This window comes from Coregonus lavaretus, assembly GCF_964263955.1.
Source record: "Coregonus lavaretus genome assembly, chromosome: 26".
Lineage (NCBI taxonomy): Eukaryota > Metazoa > Chordata > Actinopteri > Salmoniformes > Salmonidae > Coregonus > Coregonus lavaretus.
Window position 1 is genome coordinate 39,756,606 of NC_140013.1, and position 18,690 is coordinate 39,775,295.

At 43.6% G+C, this 18,690-nt stretch overlaps 1 protein-coding gene and 1 pseudogene across 2 annotated transcripts; one reads left to right on the forward strand and one right to left on the reverse strand.

The window, feature by feature from the left end:
• The first annotated feature begins 4,039 nt into the window (after positions 1 to 4,039).
• Positions 4,040 to 4,793, forward strand: LOC311102040 (WD repeat-containing protein 53-like; annotated as a pseudogene). The gene is made up of 2 exons: positions 4,040 to 4,542; positions 4,635 to 4,793. The product of its transcript is annotated as a WD repeat-containing protein 53-like (transcript).
• Positions 4,794 to 10,329: 5,536 nt separating this feature from the next.
• LOC311101447 (signal recognition particle receptor subunit beta-like) lies at positions 10,330 to 13,206 on the reverse strand. The gene is made up of 7 exons (XM_084142592.1): positions 12,665 to 13,206; positions 12,187 to 12,281; positions 12,004 to 12,081; positions 11,773 to 11,855; positions 11,506 to 11,642; positions 11,329 to 11,383; positions 10,330 to 11,229 (listed from the first exon to the last, which is right to left on the reverse strand). Exons 1-7 carry the CDS (start codon positions 12,840 to 12,842, stop codon positions 11,019 to 11,021), a joined length of 837 nt encoding a protein of 278 aa, XP_083998718.1. The 5' UTR covers positions 12,843 to 13,206; the 3' UTR covers positions 10,330 to 11,018.
• Positions 13,207 to 18,690: the final 5,484 nt, after the last annotated feature.

The window sequence follows — 18,690 nt, forward strand, 5'->3', positions numbered from 1 at the left end:
GCAAAAACCATCAAGCGCTATGATGAAACTGGCTCTCATGAGGACCACCACAGGAACGGAAGACCCAGAGTTACCTCTGCTGCTGAGGATAAGTTCATTAGAGTTACCAGCCTCAGAAATTGCAGCCCAAATACAGTGGGGAAAAAAAGTATTTAGTCAGCCACCAATTGTGCAAGTTCTCCCACTTAAAAAGATGAGAGAGGCCTGTAATTTTCATCATAGGTACACGTCAACTATGACAGACAAAATGAGAAAAAAAATCCTGAAAAATCACATTGTAGGATTTTTAATGAATTTATTTGCAATTTATGGTGGAAAATAAGTATTTGGTCTATAACAAAAGTTTCTCAATACTTTGTTATATACCCTTTGTTGGCAATGACACAGGTCAAACGTTTTCTGTAAGTCTTCACAAGGTTTTCACACACTGTTGCTGGTATTTTGGCCCATTCCTCCATGCAGATCTCCTCTAGAGCAGTGATGTTTTGGGGCTGTCGCTGGGCAACACAGACTTTCAACTCCCTCCAAAGATTTTCTATGGGGTTGAGATCTGGAGACTGGCTAGGCCACTCCAGGACCTTGAAATGCTTCTTACGAAGCCACTCCTTCGTTGCCCGGGCGGTGTGTTTGGGATCATTGTCATGCTGAAAGACCCAGCCACGTTTCATCTTTAATGCCCTTGCTGATGGAAGGAGGTTTTCACTCAAAATCTCACGATACATGGCCCCATTCATTCTTTCCTTTACACGGATCAGTCATCCTGGTCCCTTTGCAGAAAAACAGCTCCAAAGCATGATGTTTCCACCCCCATGCTTCACAGTAGGTATGGTGTTCTTTGGATGCAACTCAGCATTCTTTGTCCTCCAAACACGACGAGTTGAGTTTTTACCAAAAAGTTATATTTTGGTTTCATCTGACATTCTCCCAATCCTCTTCTGGATCATCCAAATGCATTTTAGCAAACTTCAGATGGGCCTGGACATGTACTAGCTTAAGCAGGGGGACACGTCTGTCACTGCAGGATTTGAGTCCCTGGTGGCGTAGTGTGTTACTGATGGTAGGCTTTGTTACTTTGGTCCCAGCTCTCTGCAGGTCATTCACTAGGTCCCCCCGTGTGGTTCTGGGATTTTTGCTCACCGTTCTTGTGATCATTTTGACCCCACGGGGTGAGATCTTGCGTGGAGCCCCAGATCGAGGGAGATTATCAGTGGTCTTGTATGTCTTCCATTTCCTAATAATTGCTCCCACAGTTGATTTCTTCAAACCAAGCTGCTTACCTATTGCAGATTCAGTCTTCCCAGCCTGGTGCAGGTCTACAATTTTGTTTCTGGTGTCCTTTGACAGCTCTTTGGTCTTGGCCATAGTGGAGTTTGGAGTGTGACTGTTTGAGGTTGTGGACAGGTGTCTTTTATACTGATAACAAGTTCAAACAGGAGCCATTAATACAGGTAACGAGTGGAGGACAGAGGAGCCTCTTAAAGAAAAAGTTACAGGTCTGTGAGAGCCAGAAATCTTGCTTGTTTGTAGGTGACCAAATACTTATTTTCCACCATAATTTGCAAATAAATTAATAAAAAATCCTACAATGTGATTTTCTGGAAAAAAAATTCTCAATTTGTCTGTCATAGTTGACGTGTACCTATGATGAAAATTACAGGCCTCTCTCATCTTTTTAAGTGGGAGAACTTGCACAATTGGTGGCTGACTAAATACTTTTTTTCCCCACTGTAAATGCTTCACAGAGTTCAAGTAACAGACCCATCTCAACATCAACTGTTCAGAGGAGACCGTGCGAATCAGGCCTTCATGGTTGAATTGCTGCAAAGAAACCACTACTAAAGGACACCAATAAGAAGAAGAGACTTGCTTGTGCCAAAAAACACGAGCAATGGACATTAGACCGGTGGAAATGTGTCCTTTGGTCTGGAGTCCAAATTGGAGATTTTTGGTTCCAACCGCTGTGTCTTTGTGAGACACGGTGTGGGTGAACAGATGATCTCCGCATGTGTATTTCCCACCGTAAAGCACAGAGGAGGAGGTGTTATGGTGTGGGGGTGCTTTGCTGGTGACACTGTCTGTGAGTTATTTATACACTTAACCAGCATGGCTACCACAGCATTCTGCAGCGATACGCCATCCCATCTGGTTTGGGCTTAGTGGGACTATCATTTGTTTATCAACAGGACAATGACCAAACACACCTCCAGGCTGTGTAAGGGCTATTTGACCAAGAAGGAGAGTGATGGAGTGCTGCATCAGATGACCTGGCCTCCACAATCCCCCGACCTCAACCCAATTGAGATGGTTTGGGATGAGTTGGACGGCAGAGTGAAGGAAAACAGCCAACAAGTGCTCAGCATATGTGGGAACTCCTTCAAGACTGTTGGAAAAGCATTCCAGGTGAAGCTGGTTGAGAAGATGCCAAGAGTGTGCAAAGCTGTCATCAAGGCAAAGGGTGGCTATTTGAAGAATCTCAAATATAAAATATATTTTGATTTGTTGAACACTTCTTTGGTTACTACATGATTCCATATGTGTTATTTCATAGTTTTGATGTCTTCACTATCATTCTACAATGTAGAAAATAGTAAAATAAAGAAAAACCCTTGAATGAGTAGGTGTTCTAAAACTTTTGACCGGTAGTGTATATCCGCTAGGGAACACCTACTATGTGAGGTGCGCATGTGCAATAACTCAATTCGCCTTTGCACTCCTTCTATACAACGCCATTTTTTAAAACATTAGCAAAGGGTAAAGTGTTTAATTAATGAGAAAATGTTCAGAATGTCGGCCAAAATCCATCTCGTTCCATCTTCTCCCACTGCCGTCCACTGGGCTTCCTCTCACTACCATATTTGGTAGTGAGTGGAAATGCCAAGCGGATGCTTCACATTTACACGTCCAGTGAAATATCTTTACAGACACACCATCTGTGGTAAAGTGGAAACATCCCATATAAACTGAAAGTTTATTTCATTTAGTGGGGATGTGTTAAACTATGTTGTATCCTGACAGCTTTGATTTCATATGCGTTAATAGCAAAGATTTCGCCATTGACTTCAAGCTAAAGTGTTTCGATAGTTGAGTTGACATGCTAACTTAGCTAGCATAGTGTTGCTTCAGTGTTCTATGGCAAACATACATGGTTAGTGCTTTGCTAGACTTCTGTCCCATTAAAATAAAAGACACTATATAAAAAAGAAAGTAATATAAACGTTTCTTATTAATATCATGACTTTAGCGTATGTTATAGGGATACCAGTTACTGTAGCTACAGATTGTTACACCAGATAATGTTATTTAACCAATATTTTTTGGTATCCATTATACTGGGAGTTAGGTAAGATGGGTTAGGATGCCTGGAAACCCAACGTTGTATTGCATTGAATTATACGTCGGGCAGAAATTAGCGTTTGAATCAGGAAAGTTTCCTCTCACGACCTCTACAAGCCAGAATGTTGAACACAATTATATTTTAAAGCACTTTACCGGTTGTCCGTGCGGTTGGTCCATTTGGAGGTAGGAATGTGAGACAATATATCCACAGGAAACTATAATTACATCAACTTTTCAAAGCGCTGGTAGTGCGTTCAGATTTCTATCACCAGAAGCATGCGAACAAGATAAAAAAATAAATGCACGAAACACATGCATACTTGCCGAGCTCGTGCAGGTGTTTACATGGTTCTGAGCTTCAGGTTCTAGAACTCTGGACTCATCTGGTCATTTTTAAAATTTTGGGTATGGTTTCCTAGCAACAAGGGGTGGCTCAACTTACCCCCTCAGCTCAACTTACCCCACTCTCCCCTAACTTCCAGTCATGGATACCGAAAATCTTTGGGTAAATCATATCTGGTGTAATAATATGTCGCTACCAGTTACTTGTACTGTATCAAAACTGTCTGCACTGTTGTAGCTGTATTCCTTTACAGCTAGCTATGTACAGGATCATGTCACTGTCAGCAAAAGATACCAGCTTGACTAAGACTCCCTTATGTAGTATGTATTCTGCTTTACCCCCTGGTGTGCCAATGTGATCATGGCCAGCAGGCAGTGGTGTCCACTCCACCGACCATGCTGTGTGTGTGTTCCTCTGGGGCTCCAGTGGGTCTCCTAGCCTCTGGCTCCAAGGAGGGTGAGGTAACAGTGTGGAACCAGGAGGGAGCGGTGTTAGCTAGTCTCCGTCTGCCCAGCAGGGATGATGTGACCAGTGCTGTGTTCTCGCCGGCGGCTCCAGGCCTGTTGTATGTGTCCCACGGGGAGATCGTGAGCGTACTGGACCCTCCGAGCCTGAAGGGGGAGGTAGAGGTAGAGGTAGAGCAGGTACACTCTCGGGAGAGGAGGAGATCAACTCTCTGGCTCTGAAATGAGACAGGCTCAGCTCTGGCCGTGGCTGATGACTCGGGGGGGCGGTGAGGTTGCTAGAGCTGCCAGGGGGCAAAGTAAACAGGACGCTCCGCAGACACACCAACATTGTCTCATCTGTGGCTTTCCAACCCTCTCAGGCCCAACAGCCTGGTCTCAGCCGGGCTCGACATGCAGACTGGAGATGAAGAAAGAAATGGGAGGCTTGAGAGTACCCTGTTTGACTAAGTAAGCATGCTTTGACCCCTTCTGTCCCCAATCCCTTGCAGGTAAAGTTGTGGAGCCTACAGAAGACCTGCCCGCTCTGGACCCTCAACCTACAGGAAGTGTCTGAGGAAGAGGAGGGGCATCAGCAGAAGGCCGGTCAGCTCTTCAACTCGCCTGGTGGCCCTCTGGGACCTCAGTCAGGACCCTGCAATTACGGTTGAGGATAAGGCCATCCCACCGCAGGAGACCCAACGCCAGGACTAACGCCAAACTCCAGTCCCAGGCCCAGCCTAAGACCCAGCCTAAAGCCCAGCAGGCAAAGGAGGAGACTAGGAAGGAGAAGGAGGAGGAAGAGGAAAGTATTCAGCTGGGTTATAGATACAGTGCATTCGGAAAGTATTCAGACCCCTTCACTTTTTCCACATTTTGTTACGTTACAGCCTTATTCTAAAATTGATTAAAAAATAAATAATCCTCATTAATCTACACACAATACCCCATAATGACAAAGCAAAAACAGATTTTTTTGGATTTTGGGGGGGAAAACCAGAATTTACATAAGTATTCAGACCCTTTGCTATGAGACTAGAAATTGAGCTCAGGTGCATCCTGTTTCCATTGATCATCCTTAATGTTTCTACAACTTGATTGGAGTCCACCTGTGGTAAATTCAATTGATTGGACATGATTTGGAAAGGCACACACCTGTCTATATAAGGTCCCACAGTTGACAGTGCATGTCAGAGCAAAAACCAAGCCATGAGGTCGAAGGAATTGTCCATAGAGCTCAGAGACAGGATTGTGTCGAGACACAGATCTGGGGAAGGGTACCAAAACATTTCTGCAGCATTGAAGGTCCCGACGAACACAGTGGCCTCCATCATTCTTAAATGGAAGAAGTTTGGAACCACCAAGACTCTTCCTAGAGCTGGACGCCCGACCAAACTGAGCAATCGGGGGAGAAGGGCCTTGGTCAGGGAGGTGACCAAGAACCCAATGGTCACTCTGACAAAGCTCCAGAGTTCCTCTGTGGAGATGGGAGAACCTTCCAGAAGGACAACCATCTCTGCAGCACTCCACCAATCAGGCCTTTATGGTAGAGTGGCCAGATGGAAGCCACTCCTCAGTAAAAGGCACGACAGCCCGCTTGGAGTTTGCCAAAAGGCACCTAAAGGACTCTCAGACCATGAGAAACAAGATTATCTGGTCTGATGAAAACAAGATTGAACTCTTTGGCCTGAATACTGTAATTGTTGCCAAATGTGCTACAACAAAGTACTGAGTCTTATGTAAATGTAATATTTCAGTTTTTAAAATGTGTATACATTTGCACACACATAAAAACAACCTGTTTTTGCTTTGTCATTATGGGGGTATTGTGTGTAGATTGATGAGAAAAAAACAAACAATTTTATCAATTTTAGAATAAGGCTGTAACGTAACAAAATGTGGAAAAAGTGAAGGGGTCTGAATACTTTCCGGATGCACTGTATACCTCCCTAGGTTATAGGACTGGCTGCCTGGTCTGACAAAACCATTTTAAACCAGAGACATCCACCTTAAGGAGGACTGGAACAATGTCTTTATCAGAACAGTTCTCCCCTACAAGGACTGAAACACTGACCATCTGGGTCCATCTGATAGGACTGCAACATGACCCAAAGTCCCATCTCAAAACTGTACCACGACAAACCAGGGGGGTGTAGTGGAGGAGGACGCGATGGGGTGAGGTTGTGTTTCTCTAAGCGGGAGACCATTTCCGGAGACCTTCTCCCGTACCTCACCTCGCTCATCAACTCATCCTTGACCGCTGGCCATGTCCCCTTCCGTCTTCAAGAAAGCAAGAATTGCACCCCTCCTCAGAAAACCTACACTCGATCCTTCCGATGTCAACAACTACAGACCAGTATCCCTTCTTTCTTTTCTCTCCAAAACTCTTCAGCGTACCGTCTCTAGCCAACTCTCCTGCTATCTCTCTCAGAATGACCTTCTTGATCCAAACCAGTCAGGTTTCAAGACTGGTCATTCAACTGAGACTGCTCTTCTCTGTGTCACGGAGGCTCTCCGCACTGCTAAAGCTAACTCTCTCTCCTCTGCTCTCATCCTTCTAGAGCTATCTGCTGCCTTTGATACTATTAACCATCAGATCCTCCTCTCCACCCTCTCCGAGTTGGGCATCTCCGGCGCTGCTCACTCTGGATTGCGTCCTGCCTGACAGGTCGCTCCTACCAGGTGGCGTGGCGAGGATCTGTCTCCGCACCACGTGCTCTCACCACTAGTGTCCCCCAGGGCTCAGTTCTAGGCCTTCTCCTGTTCTCTCTATACACCAAGTCACTTGGCTCTGTCATATCCTCACATGGTCTCTCCTATCATTGCTACGCAGACGACACACAATTAATTTTCTCCTTCTGATAACCAGGTGGCGAATCGCATCTCTGCATGTCTGGCCGACATATCAGTGTGGATGTCGGATCACCACCTCAAGCTGAACCTCGGCAAGACGGAGCTGCTCTTCCTCCCGGGGAAGGACTGCCCGCTCCATGATCTCGCCATCACGGTTGACAACTCCATTGTGTCCTCCTCCCAGAGTGCAAAGAACCTTGGCGTGACCCTGGACAACACCCTGTCGTTCTCCGCAAACATCAAAGCGGTGACCCGATCCTGCAGGTTCATGCTCTACAACATTCGCAGAGTACGACCCTACCTTACACAGAAAGCGGCACAGGTCCTAATCCAGGCACTTGTCATCTCCCGTCTGGATTACTGCAACTCGCTGTTGGCTGGGCTCCCTGCCTGTGCCATTAAACCCCTACAACTTATCCAGAACGCTGCAGCCCGTCTGGTGTTCAACCTTCCCAAGTTCTCTCATGTCACCCCGCTCCTCCGCACACTCCACCGGCTTCCAGTTGAGGCTCGCATCTACTACAAGACCATGGTGCTTGCCTACGGAGCTGTGAGGGGAACGCCACCTCCTTACCTTCAGGCTCTGATCAGACCCTACACCCAAACGAGGGCACTACGTTCATCCACCTCCGGCCTGCTAGCCCCCCTACCTCTGCGGAAGCACAGTTCCCGCTCAGCCCAGTCAAAGCTATTCGCTGCTCTGGCACCCCAATGGTGGAACAAGCTCCCTCACGACGCCAGGACAGCGGAGTCACTGACCACCTTCCGGAGACACTTGAAACCCTACCTCTTTATGGAATACCTGGAATAGTATAAAAGTAATCCTTGTCCCACTGGCTATCATAAGTTGAATGCACCAATTTGTAAGTCGCGTCTGCTAAATGATGTAAATGTGTAGACAGATGCAGATGTTTGAGTGGAGCTCATTAGTGATAATAATAATAATAATAATAATATAATAATAATAATATGCCATTTAGCAGACGCTTTTATCCAAAGCAACTTAATGTGTGCATGGGGGGAAAAAATCGATAGTTACATATCAGGATATTATTTTTGACCATAAACAGATAGGGGGATACCTAGTCAGTTGTACAACTGAATGCATTCAATTGAAATGTCTTCCGCATTTAACCCAACCCCAACAAAATATTATTTTTGCGCTAGTTGGCCATACCTGCACCAAAACTCTAGTATTTTTCCTTCATAGCTTGTTCTCCGTCTTCTTTTTAAATAGGGAGCCAATTTGTTTTCAGCACTTTTATTTCCATGACTGATAAAAACACATTTTCTCATGCTCTCTGCAGCAGACATATGGTGTGCAATATGTTTCGAACATAGAATCACAGTATCCAACCGCAATACATATAGAAGCGTGAGAATCGCCATACATATCGGCACCCAAGTATTGTGATATCGTATCCTGAGGTCCATGTCCCTACAGCTCCCCCATGATAAGACTGTGCCATGTCAGGTTTAGGCAGATACAGTGGGGGAAAAAAGTATTTAGTCAGCCACCAATTGTGCAAGTTCTCCCACTTAAAAAGATGAGAGGCCTGTAATTTTCATCATAGGTACACGTCAACTATGACAGACAAATTGAGGAAAAAAAATCCAGAAAATCACATTGTAGGATTTTTTATGAATTTATTTGCAAATTATGGTGGAAAATAAGTATTTGGTCACCTACAAACAAGTCCTGCAGTGCCAGACATGTCCCCCTGCTTAAGCCAGTACATGTCCAGGCCCGTCTGAAGTTTGCTAGAGTGCATTTGGATGATCCAGAAGAGGATTGGGAGAATGTCATATGGTCAGATGAAACCAAAATAGAACTTTTTGGTAAAAACTCAACTCGTCGTGTTTGGAGGACAAAGAATGCTGAGTTGCATCCAAAGAACACCATACCTACTGTGAAGCATGGGGGTGGAAACATCATGCTTTGGGGCTGTTTTTCTGCAAAGGGACCAGAACGACTGATCCGTGTAAAGGAAAGAATGAATGGGGCCATGTATCGTGAGATTTTGAGTGAAAACCTCCTTCCATCAGCAAGGGCAATGAAGATGAAACGTGGCTGGGTCTTTCAGCATGACAATGATCCCAAACACACCGCCCGGGCAACGAAGGAGTGGCTTCGTAAGAAGCATTTCAAGGTCCTGGAGTGGCCTAGCCAGTCTCCAGATCTCAACCCCATAGAAAATCTTTGGAGGGAGTTGAAAGTCCGTGTTGCCCAGCGACAGCCCCAAAACATTACTGCTCTAGAGGAGATCTGCATGGAGGAATGGGCCAAAATACCAGCAACAGTGTGTGAAAACCTTGTGAAGACTTACAGAAAACGTTTGACCTGTGTCATTGCCAACAAAGGGTATATAACTAAGTATTGAGAAACTTTTATTGACCAAATACTTATTTTCCACCATAATTTGCTAATAAAATCATTGAAAATCCTACAATGTGATTTTCTGGATTTTTTTTTCTCATTTTGTCTGTCATAGTTGACGTGTACCTATGGTGAAAATTACAGGCCTCTCTCATCTTTCTAAGTGGGAGAACTTGCACAATTGGTGGCTGACTAAATACTTTTTTCCCCCACTGTATAACCGGTGTCGCTAGCTTAGCAGCATCACCTCAACATGCCTCTGACTGGGCTTGAACCGAGGTCCTCTGCCTCGCTTGACAACGTGCAAACCAGTTGTGCCACTGATTGGTGACATTTCAAGCTGTGCTTGAGTTTATCCGGTACAATCTCACTCCGTTAGACACTAGTATTGTTGCAGGTAAGAGTGTAGGTATGTTGGTGTGATAGGATATTTGTCATCAGTTTACTCAAATGTAGCTAATTACAGATATGCTGGGTGTTTTATCTTCTTCTTCCTGAATGTATATATTGCTATCTATATTTGTGTTATATTGTTGGGTTTTGGCTAGATGGAGTACAGCTATGGACAAAAGTGACTTTACGTAACAAGGTTAGGAGAATTAGGTTAAGGTTAGGAAAAGGGTTGAGGTTAACTAAAATGCTACAGTTGTCCCCGATACGACTCGGATGTACTCCATCTAGCCACAACCCCTTGGTTGGAAGTCCTCAACACCAGAGCCATTGCAGTTGACTTAACCGTCATGAGGGACGCTCAAATCTCACTGTATTTTACAGTCGTCAATATCACTCTTAACATATCAGCAGCTAGGAAAAGATGTATGAGTGAGTTATAACAGGTAAAAACCAAATAACTATTGCTTGATTTTTGCCAATTAAAGTTTTGCCATGTGTATGACTCAAACTTGTCAGTAGGCTATTCTTTCACAGAACGGGCACCTTGAGGTCGTACTCACCAACGACAACAACATTTCCCCAAATCTGTAAACAGATTTTATTTACAAACTGAATAAGAAAACATAACAGCATTCCTATTTGGCTAACACGGTCGTACAGATTCATGGTCAACTTTCCCTCAAATGTTAGTGCACTGGAGAACTATACAAACTGATGAACATTCAACTAAACTGTTCCAGAAAGGAACAAAGCTGATCTGTTGTAATGTAATGGAGGTGGGTCAGTAAATATCTCATCACATTAACATGGTTAGTTCTCAAAGATCTTAGACAAAAATATATAGCTCCATTATTTTTTCTACACTGAAAATGTTTTACTATCCTGGTTTTTATTTGTATAATTTTTTTGCTGCAAACTATTTAGGGAAATATAGTGAAAACACTGAAACGTATAGCAACAACACCTGCTGGAGACAAGCAAATACTTTTTTTTTGTATTATCAGATTTTTTTTTGTTGCAAATTGGCATTCACTACATCAAGTGCCACTGCTGACCTTGTGACGTCAGCACAAAAAGCTATTCACTTCCATAGTATAGTGGTGATTTGAGTCTGGAGTCCTGAAGAGAGACTTTAGACTGTTGAGACACACCTGATATCCTTGGGCAAATATCCTAACACAGCCTATTCTCAATAGTGCACCTACGCAAGGGCTCTTGGCCAAAGTAGTGACCTATATGGGAACTAGATGGTCAATAATGAGACCCAGCCATCTCACAGCTTGGCCAGGCTCTTCTCAAGGCTGGCGATGTCTGCCTCCCCGTCCTCCCCCTTGCTGCCGCGGGCGCTGCACTCCAGGAACTCCACCTTCATGGGCAGCTGGCTGAACTCAAAGTCCTTGCCCTTCTTCCCCAGGTGCACGCTGGCCCCCGTAGATCCGTCCTGGGCGCTCAGAGCCGCAGACCGTGTCACTCTCAATGTGTTCCTGAGGGAAACAGGAAAGGTTGGGATCAATTCCATTTCAATTCAGTCCATTCTGTAGAATCATGTTGTTGTTGTCGTTGGTAAAAGGAGGACTACTTACATCTCTTTCTCCAGCTGCTGCTGAATCAGTTTAGCAGATTTTGCCATGGTGATATCTAGAGAGGAAAAATATATTAAACTGCTTTAAAATCACTAAATAATTAACACGCATAACGTAATGATGGGGGGGGGGTATTTGTGGAGGGAGCGGGAAGGTTAAAAAAATGTGTCGTGTCACCTTGCTTGTTGCAGGCCACTATCAGAGAGGGGACATTCCTGGACACTGCACTGTCAGTCAACAGGAAGTACAGGAACTCTGCCACGTCTCTCACTTCTTTTTGGAAGATGGCACTGTCCACCACAAAGACTATGGCCCTGCAGTCAAAGAGAGGAGAGAACAAAAGGAAGTGAAAGGGTGTCTTTCGGAATCTTGTTCTTAGGTCAACCACAGTGCTTTTCATATTATAGACCTTCCCTGAATACAAACACCCTCATCTTTACTCACCTGGCTGCAGACTTGAACTTCTCCACATACTTCGGACGAAGACTGTCATGTCCAGGGAGGTCGATCAGAGTCCAGCTGCTGCCCTGCACACAGTGAGGAAGGACAGGGGACGGTCAAGCCAGTTGAGTGACACAGTTGACAAATGCATTTGTCATAAAATTTAAAACAATCGCTCCAGATCCTGATCCTTCAACCCACTCCCTCACCACCATACCGTAGTTGCCTCCTTACCTTCTCGTTCTTGGCTTTGTAGGGGGCACTGCTGTATGTGATGGAGGTCTGTGTCTTCTTGAACTTTCCTGACATCAACTGGAAATAAAGAACATCATCAGTTTCGTACAACTTCTGCCATCTGTAAACTTATGCAAATAGTTGGAATGGGCATGCTAGATGTTATACTGATGAAGTACTCACTCGACTAAAGAGAAGGGTCTTTCCAGAATCGCAGAGACCAACCAGCAGAACACCACTTTGGACAGTTTTGCTGCTCAGGAAGTACTTAAACAACACTAAAATGTAAACCAATCATAGATGTTTCGGTTTGATTTTAGCTACCATACAAAGTTGACAACATGTAACAGACGAGCACCTGATAAACAGCATAGTACAGTAAGGTTAGCTAGATAGATGCTAGTGACAGCTGTTGGTAACTAGTAAGCTAACTAACTTCCCCAGCTAGCTAACCTTAGATTGTTAGTTAGCAGGCTTCTTTTGTCTTGATAAAATAAAATCTCACAGCACAGAAAGATAGCAGGCTGAAGCCTGCCTAGCGACAACTTAAATACGGATTTACATTCACTCTGTTCCCGAGGATGTGAGGCTAGCTAGAGAGCTAGCTAACGTGAACTGGAAGTAGTTTAGGGTAGCTAGCTAGGTTAGCTAGCTAACTTACCAAAACTGATGACAACAACAGCCAAAGAAACAATAATCCCGATAATAAATATGGGGTCTTGGTGTTCTAACTCCTTCCGTAAAGCGTATAAATAACGTTCAAATTGATTTTCTCCAGCTTCCACTTCTATTTTGTCCTCCATACTAACGCCGGCCTCTGTAACAATATCTTCCTCCATATCTGAGCTTTCGCTTAACTTCACCGGACGCCGAGCACAGACAGAACAATGAGGCAGACATTTCACCGGATGTATTAATGTGAAGAATCCGGTTAGCGAGGAAGCCCATTGGTCGGCAGTGGGAGAAGATAGAACGAGGTGGATTTTGGCCGACACTGTTCATTTTACTAATCGATTAAACATTTGATCTCAATACAGTTTTCTTTTCCCGAAACTACAATATGTTTCGAACAGCTTTGTAGACTTTACCAAAGTTTGCCAAAAGAAAAAAAGAAAATGCTTTGTTTAGAAGGAGTGCAAAGGCGAATTGAGCTATTGCACACGCTCATTTCACAGACTAGGCGTTCCCCAACGGAAATATGCTAATATATGGTAGAACGCGCTTGGCTCTGCCCACTATGCCTCCTTTGTTCGCGTTTGAAACGAAAGGCTGTGGTCTATCTTGGTTTAGTTATAAGCATCTTTGCACGTACTTTCTTAAAACAGACATGCGCAGTAACTGATTTTGGATTTTCTTCTTCTTCTTCGTGTCTTTCCGGCAGACTAGACGCTATGTTGGGTGGGGGGATGGTAAGGGAAATTGTACCGCCATCTGACTCAAGTGCCTTCAGAAAGTATTCACACACCCCTTGACTTTTTCCACATTTTGTTGTGTTACAGCCTGAATGTAAAATGGATGACATTTAGATTTTGTTGTCACTGGCCTAAACACAATACCCTATAATGTCAAAGTGGAATTATGTTTATTGAAATTTTTACAAATAAATAAAAAATGAAAAGCTGAAACGTCTTGAGTCAATAAGTATTCAACCCCTAAATAAGTTGAGGAATAACAAGTCACATTACACGTTGCATGGAGTCACTCTGTGCAATAATAGTGTTTAACATGATTGTTTAATGACTACTCCTGAGTGGCGCAGTGGTCTAAGGCACTGCATCGCAGTGCTAACTGTGCCACTAGAGATCCTGGTTCGAATCCAGGCTCTATCGCAGCCGGCCGCGACCGGGAGACTCATGGGCGGCGCACAATTGGCCCAGCGTCGTCCAGGGTAGGGGAGGGAATGGCCGGCAGGGATGTAGCTCAGTTGATAGAGCATGGCAACGCCAGGGTTGTGGGTTCGTTTTCCACGGGGGCCCAGTTTAAAAGTAAAATGTATTCACTAACTGTAAGTCGCTCTGGATAAGAGCGTCTGCTAAATGACGTAAATGTACCTCATCTCTGTACCCAATACAATTATCTGTAAGGTCCCTCAGTCAAACAGATTCAACCACAAAGACCAGGGAGGTTTTCCAATGCCTCACAAAGAAGGGCACGTATTGGTAGTTAGGTAAACTTTTTTTTGTATCAATACATCCAGTCATTACAAATATACAGGCATCCTTCCTAATTTACATTTACGAGACGCTCTTATCCAGAGCGACTTACAGTTAGTGCATACATTATTTTATATTTATCATACTGGCCCCCCGTGGGAATCAAACCCACAACCCTGGCGTTGCAAACACCATGCTCTACCAACTGAGCTACATCCCTGCCGGCCATTCCCTCCCCTACCCTAGACCAATTGTGCGCCGCCCCATGGGTCTCCCGGTCGCGGCCGGATACGACAGAGCCTGGATTCGAACCAGGATCTCTAGTGGCACAGCTAGCACTGCGATGCAGTGCCTTAGATCACTGCACCACTCGGGAGACCTATTTAGTTGCTGGAGAGGAAGGAAACTGCTCAGGGATTTCACCATGAGGCCAATGGTGACTTTAAAACAGTTAGAGAGTTAAATGGCTGTAATAAGAGAAAACTGAGGATGGATCAACAACATTGTAGTTCCTCCACAATACTAACCTAATTGGTAGAGTGAAAAGAAGGAAGCCTGTACATATAACTAACAAAACATACATCCTGTTTGCAAAAATTGGCAAAGAAAGGAACTTGATGTCCTGAATGCAAAGCATTATGTTTGGGTCAAATTCAACACCACACATCACTGAGTACAACTCTTCATATTTTCAAGCATGGTGGTGACTGCATCATGTTATGGGTATGCTTGTCATCAGCAAAGACTAGTGAGATTTTGATGATAAAAAGAAACGGAATAGAGCTAAACACAGGCAAAATCCTAGAGGAAAACCTGGTTCAGTCTGCTTTCCAACAGACACTAGGAGACAAATTCACCTTTCAGAAGCACAATAAACTAAAACACAAGGCCAAATATACACTGGAGTTGCTTACTAAGACAACATTGAATGTTCCTGAGTGGCCTAGTTACAGTTTTAACTTAAATTGAAAATGGCTGTCTATCAATGACCAACAACCAACTTGACAGAGCTTGAAGAATTCTAAAAATAATAATGTGCAAATATTGCACAATCCAGGTGTGCAACGCGCTTAGAGACATACCCAGAAAGACTCACAGCTGTAATCGCTGCCAAACGTGATTCTAACATGTATTGACTCAGGGGGTTGAATACTTATCTAAAAAAATATATATTAGAGTTTTATTTTTCATAATTATAAATAAGGTTAGAATTTCTCTTCCACTTTGACATTTTGTGTAGATCGTTGACCAAATTACAATTAAATCAATTTTAATACCACTTATATACACCCTAGCAATACTTTTTCCGTCAAACACTCTGCATCAAAACTCAGAAGGATAGACAGGGTCTCCTCAATCTCGCACTCGCCACCAAACGGCATGCATCACAGATGCCAGGGATCCCCAACTTCAGTTGATCCACCTTAACACCCACCCCACCCCAGTTACCACTCCTTTCAGCTGCGCTCTGCTTCTGAGAGCAAAGCAGGACGATTTTAGATTTTGTGAGTAGGGTGCAATCTTGGGGGCAATCTATCCAGATCAATAATCATACAATGTATCCAGATACCATCAATATATTTGCTAGCAAAGATAAGTCCAAAATGCTTATAGTAATTTCAAAAGAAAACAGATTTTATTTTGTACTGGTAGGCATGTGTTTACATTAAGCTAGATAGGCCTAACAATTTGTAAGGGTTGGTGTGAGGTGTGACCCAGGTGACCCAGGATATACAGTAGGCAGTAGGCAGAGATGGTGAAACAAGGATCTTTACTTGTGGTCCCGAAGCCAAAATACAAAATAACGGACTCCAAAGACCGTCTGACAGCCAAAATATGAAATACTACCTACGACTGAAACAATTAACGAAACAGGGAGAACACTTCTCAAGTACCTGCACATAGGTCTCCGATCAGACACTGAGTAGTACTGCTGGACATAGAGAAACTAACAGAGAAAACTGAGCAAGGGAACACAGGGAAGTGATGGCATAAATGCACAGGTAAAAAGGTAGACACAGGCGACACCAATAGGATACTGATTAGTCTAGACTGTGAGTGAGAAGGTGCCTAAGGTTGTCGGAGGATGACACCTGGTGGGTCGCTCCGGAACTGCGACCCCCCTCCTGTAACAACAATTGTCCTTTATTTTCTGTTTAAACAGAATGTAAGAGTTTTCACTAAACAAATATGATGAAAATGTTTAGGCAATTTAGGCAAAAAAAAAAATAGCACATAGACTTATTAAAAAATTGCTAATGTAAGTGAAAGATTAAAATGTACACAATGGTTACCCAGAGGAAAATGGGGGAGGGTCATGCTTTTTCAAGTTCAGTCAGGGGGAGGGTTTAGTGTTTTTATTTATTTAATCCAGGGTCATGTAATTTGTAATCGATTTAAATGTCATATTGCTCAGGGTTTGGAAATTAGTTGCTTATTATAGGACAGTATCTCATGTGTGCCTGATCTATGGCCTATAGGCCTGGGCTATACTAAGAGCATGCTTGGAGAAGCACAGGGCAAAGTTATATTCCAAGAAAATGTACTTCTTTCCCGAGTTTTTTTGCGCTGCTGGGCCCACTGATGTCCTGATCAGTTTGAGAGGGAGAGCGTGAAGATGAGGAGGACCGAAGGTATTTAAAAAAATATGTATATTATTCCGGATCCCCATTAGCTGTTGCCAAGGCAGCTAATGGGGGTCCAAATCTTGCTACTGATATAATTGATTTCAATATAAATGAAACAGACCTGATTATATAAAACAATCTGACTGGAGCATGGAGCGAGATCCCCAAAGGCTGGAGCATCGGCCAAGGCCGCTCCAATTTCGCTCCAGTAGTGCTCCAGTGGCTCTCACTTCACTAGCTCAGGGCATGCCTGGCTGGCCCAGCATGCATTTGTAGTCTACTTGTGTTCTACTATAGCCCCTTGCTTGAGCTACTGTCATGGAGTTCCCAAAATATTTTCATAAAGAAACTGATAAAACACACAGGTCCAAAATCAAGGTGACTTACAAAGATGAGGACCAAGAGCAAGAGAGAGAGTGTGGTGATGTAGTGTCCACAACTAAATAATCATTGTTGAATCTGAAAAGACACATGTCCCCGAAAGCATGATGGTGTACTTATTACCTGCACATGCTAAAAGAAAGGGCGGCAGGTAGCTTAGTTGGTAAGAGCGTTGTGCCAGTAACCGAAAGGTCGCTGGTTCTAATCCCTGAGCCGACTAGGTGAAAAATCTGTCGATGTGCCCTTAAGCAAGGCACTTAACCCTAATTGCTCATCTAAGTCGCTCTGGATAAGAGTGTCTGCTAAATGACAAAAAAGGAACGAGGTGGGTAGATAACTAAGTGTGTCATTATAGCAAAGTATTTATAAACAAAAAATCAGATCTCTTAAAAGTTTCATTCATTTTTGTTCTGTTATCTATACAATAGGCCATAATTGATTTTGGCCCAAGATGGCTGGCATATTCCCACTTTCAAGGAGCTTTCCATTTTGATTGTGTTATTTTGCCTAAAATCCTTTAGGCCTACCTATAATAATAATATTTTTTTTTGTATCTGCATCTCTGCCCAGCCTGGCAAGAGTGGCCAGAATGGTGTTTAACATCCCCAGTGGCTCAGCAAGGTCAGAGAGGATATTCTCCGCTGCTCGTCTGCTCTCCAGGCACCATCGCATGAACCTGAAGCCACAGACTCTGGCCAAACTGGTGTTTCTAAAAATGAATTCAAAGGCACTGTAGACAGGAGCCTAATAAGGCATTTTTCATTTAATTTGTATTTAATTCTAAGTAAGTCACAGCCTATATGCGCAATTTATAGACTATAATGATTTAATACAACTAAATGTTGTTTAAATGCTGAGTGCTTTATGTTCCTACCAGCCTATTGTGTTGCACTCACAAATGCTTCACAATGTATTTCTTTGTAGGCTATAGCCTTGAAATAATTGAAATAATAGGCTAATAATATAGCCTAAATAATTCATTTTCTTCCTTCTTAGGCTTCCTGTCTGGCTCCTATTTAGAGTGTTTATATGCTGTTTAATATGACATGTAGCCTATTTGAAATGATGAGCGCTTCTTGCATTCACCTTTTCATGTTTATTAAAATACCTTTCATTCAAATCATATGGTTTGGTTTCAATACTTCCAGGTAGTCACAAAAAATAGATGGGGTGTTGATTAAAATGTGATTTTTAATGAATGGAGCGAATTCGGAGCGGCAGTTTGTTTTCCTGTGTGTGCCAGAGTGGTTTTTAGCAGAGCAGTTGGAAAGGATGTGGAGCACTGGAGGGGTGCGCAAGCACCGCTCCGTGAGCGATGAGCGGGATTTCTGACCGCTCAACTCGCTCACATTCTCTGACTCCCGCTCAACTCGCTCACATTCTCTGACTCCGATGCATATGGGATATCTTTGGTTTTGTCTCTATGACATTCAGTGGCTGTGCTACAACCTTCTATGGCTGAGCAGCAGTGGTGTAGTGCTATATTGTTTTAGGTGAGGGGAGACCCCCAAAAAATATTAAATGAC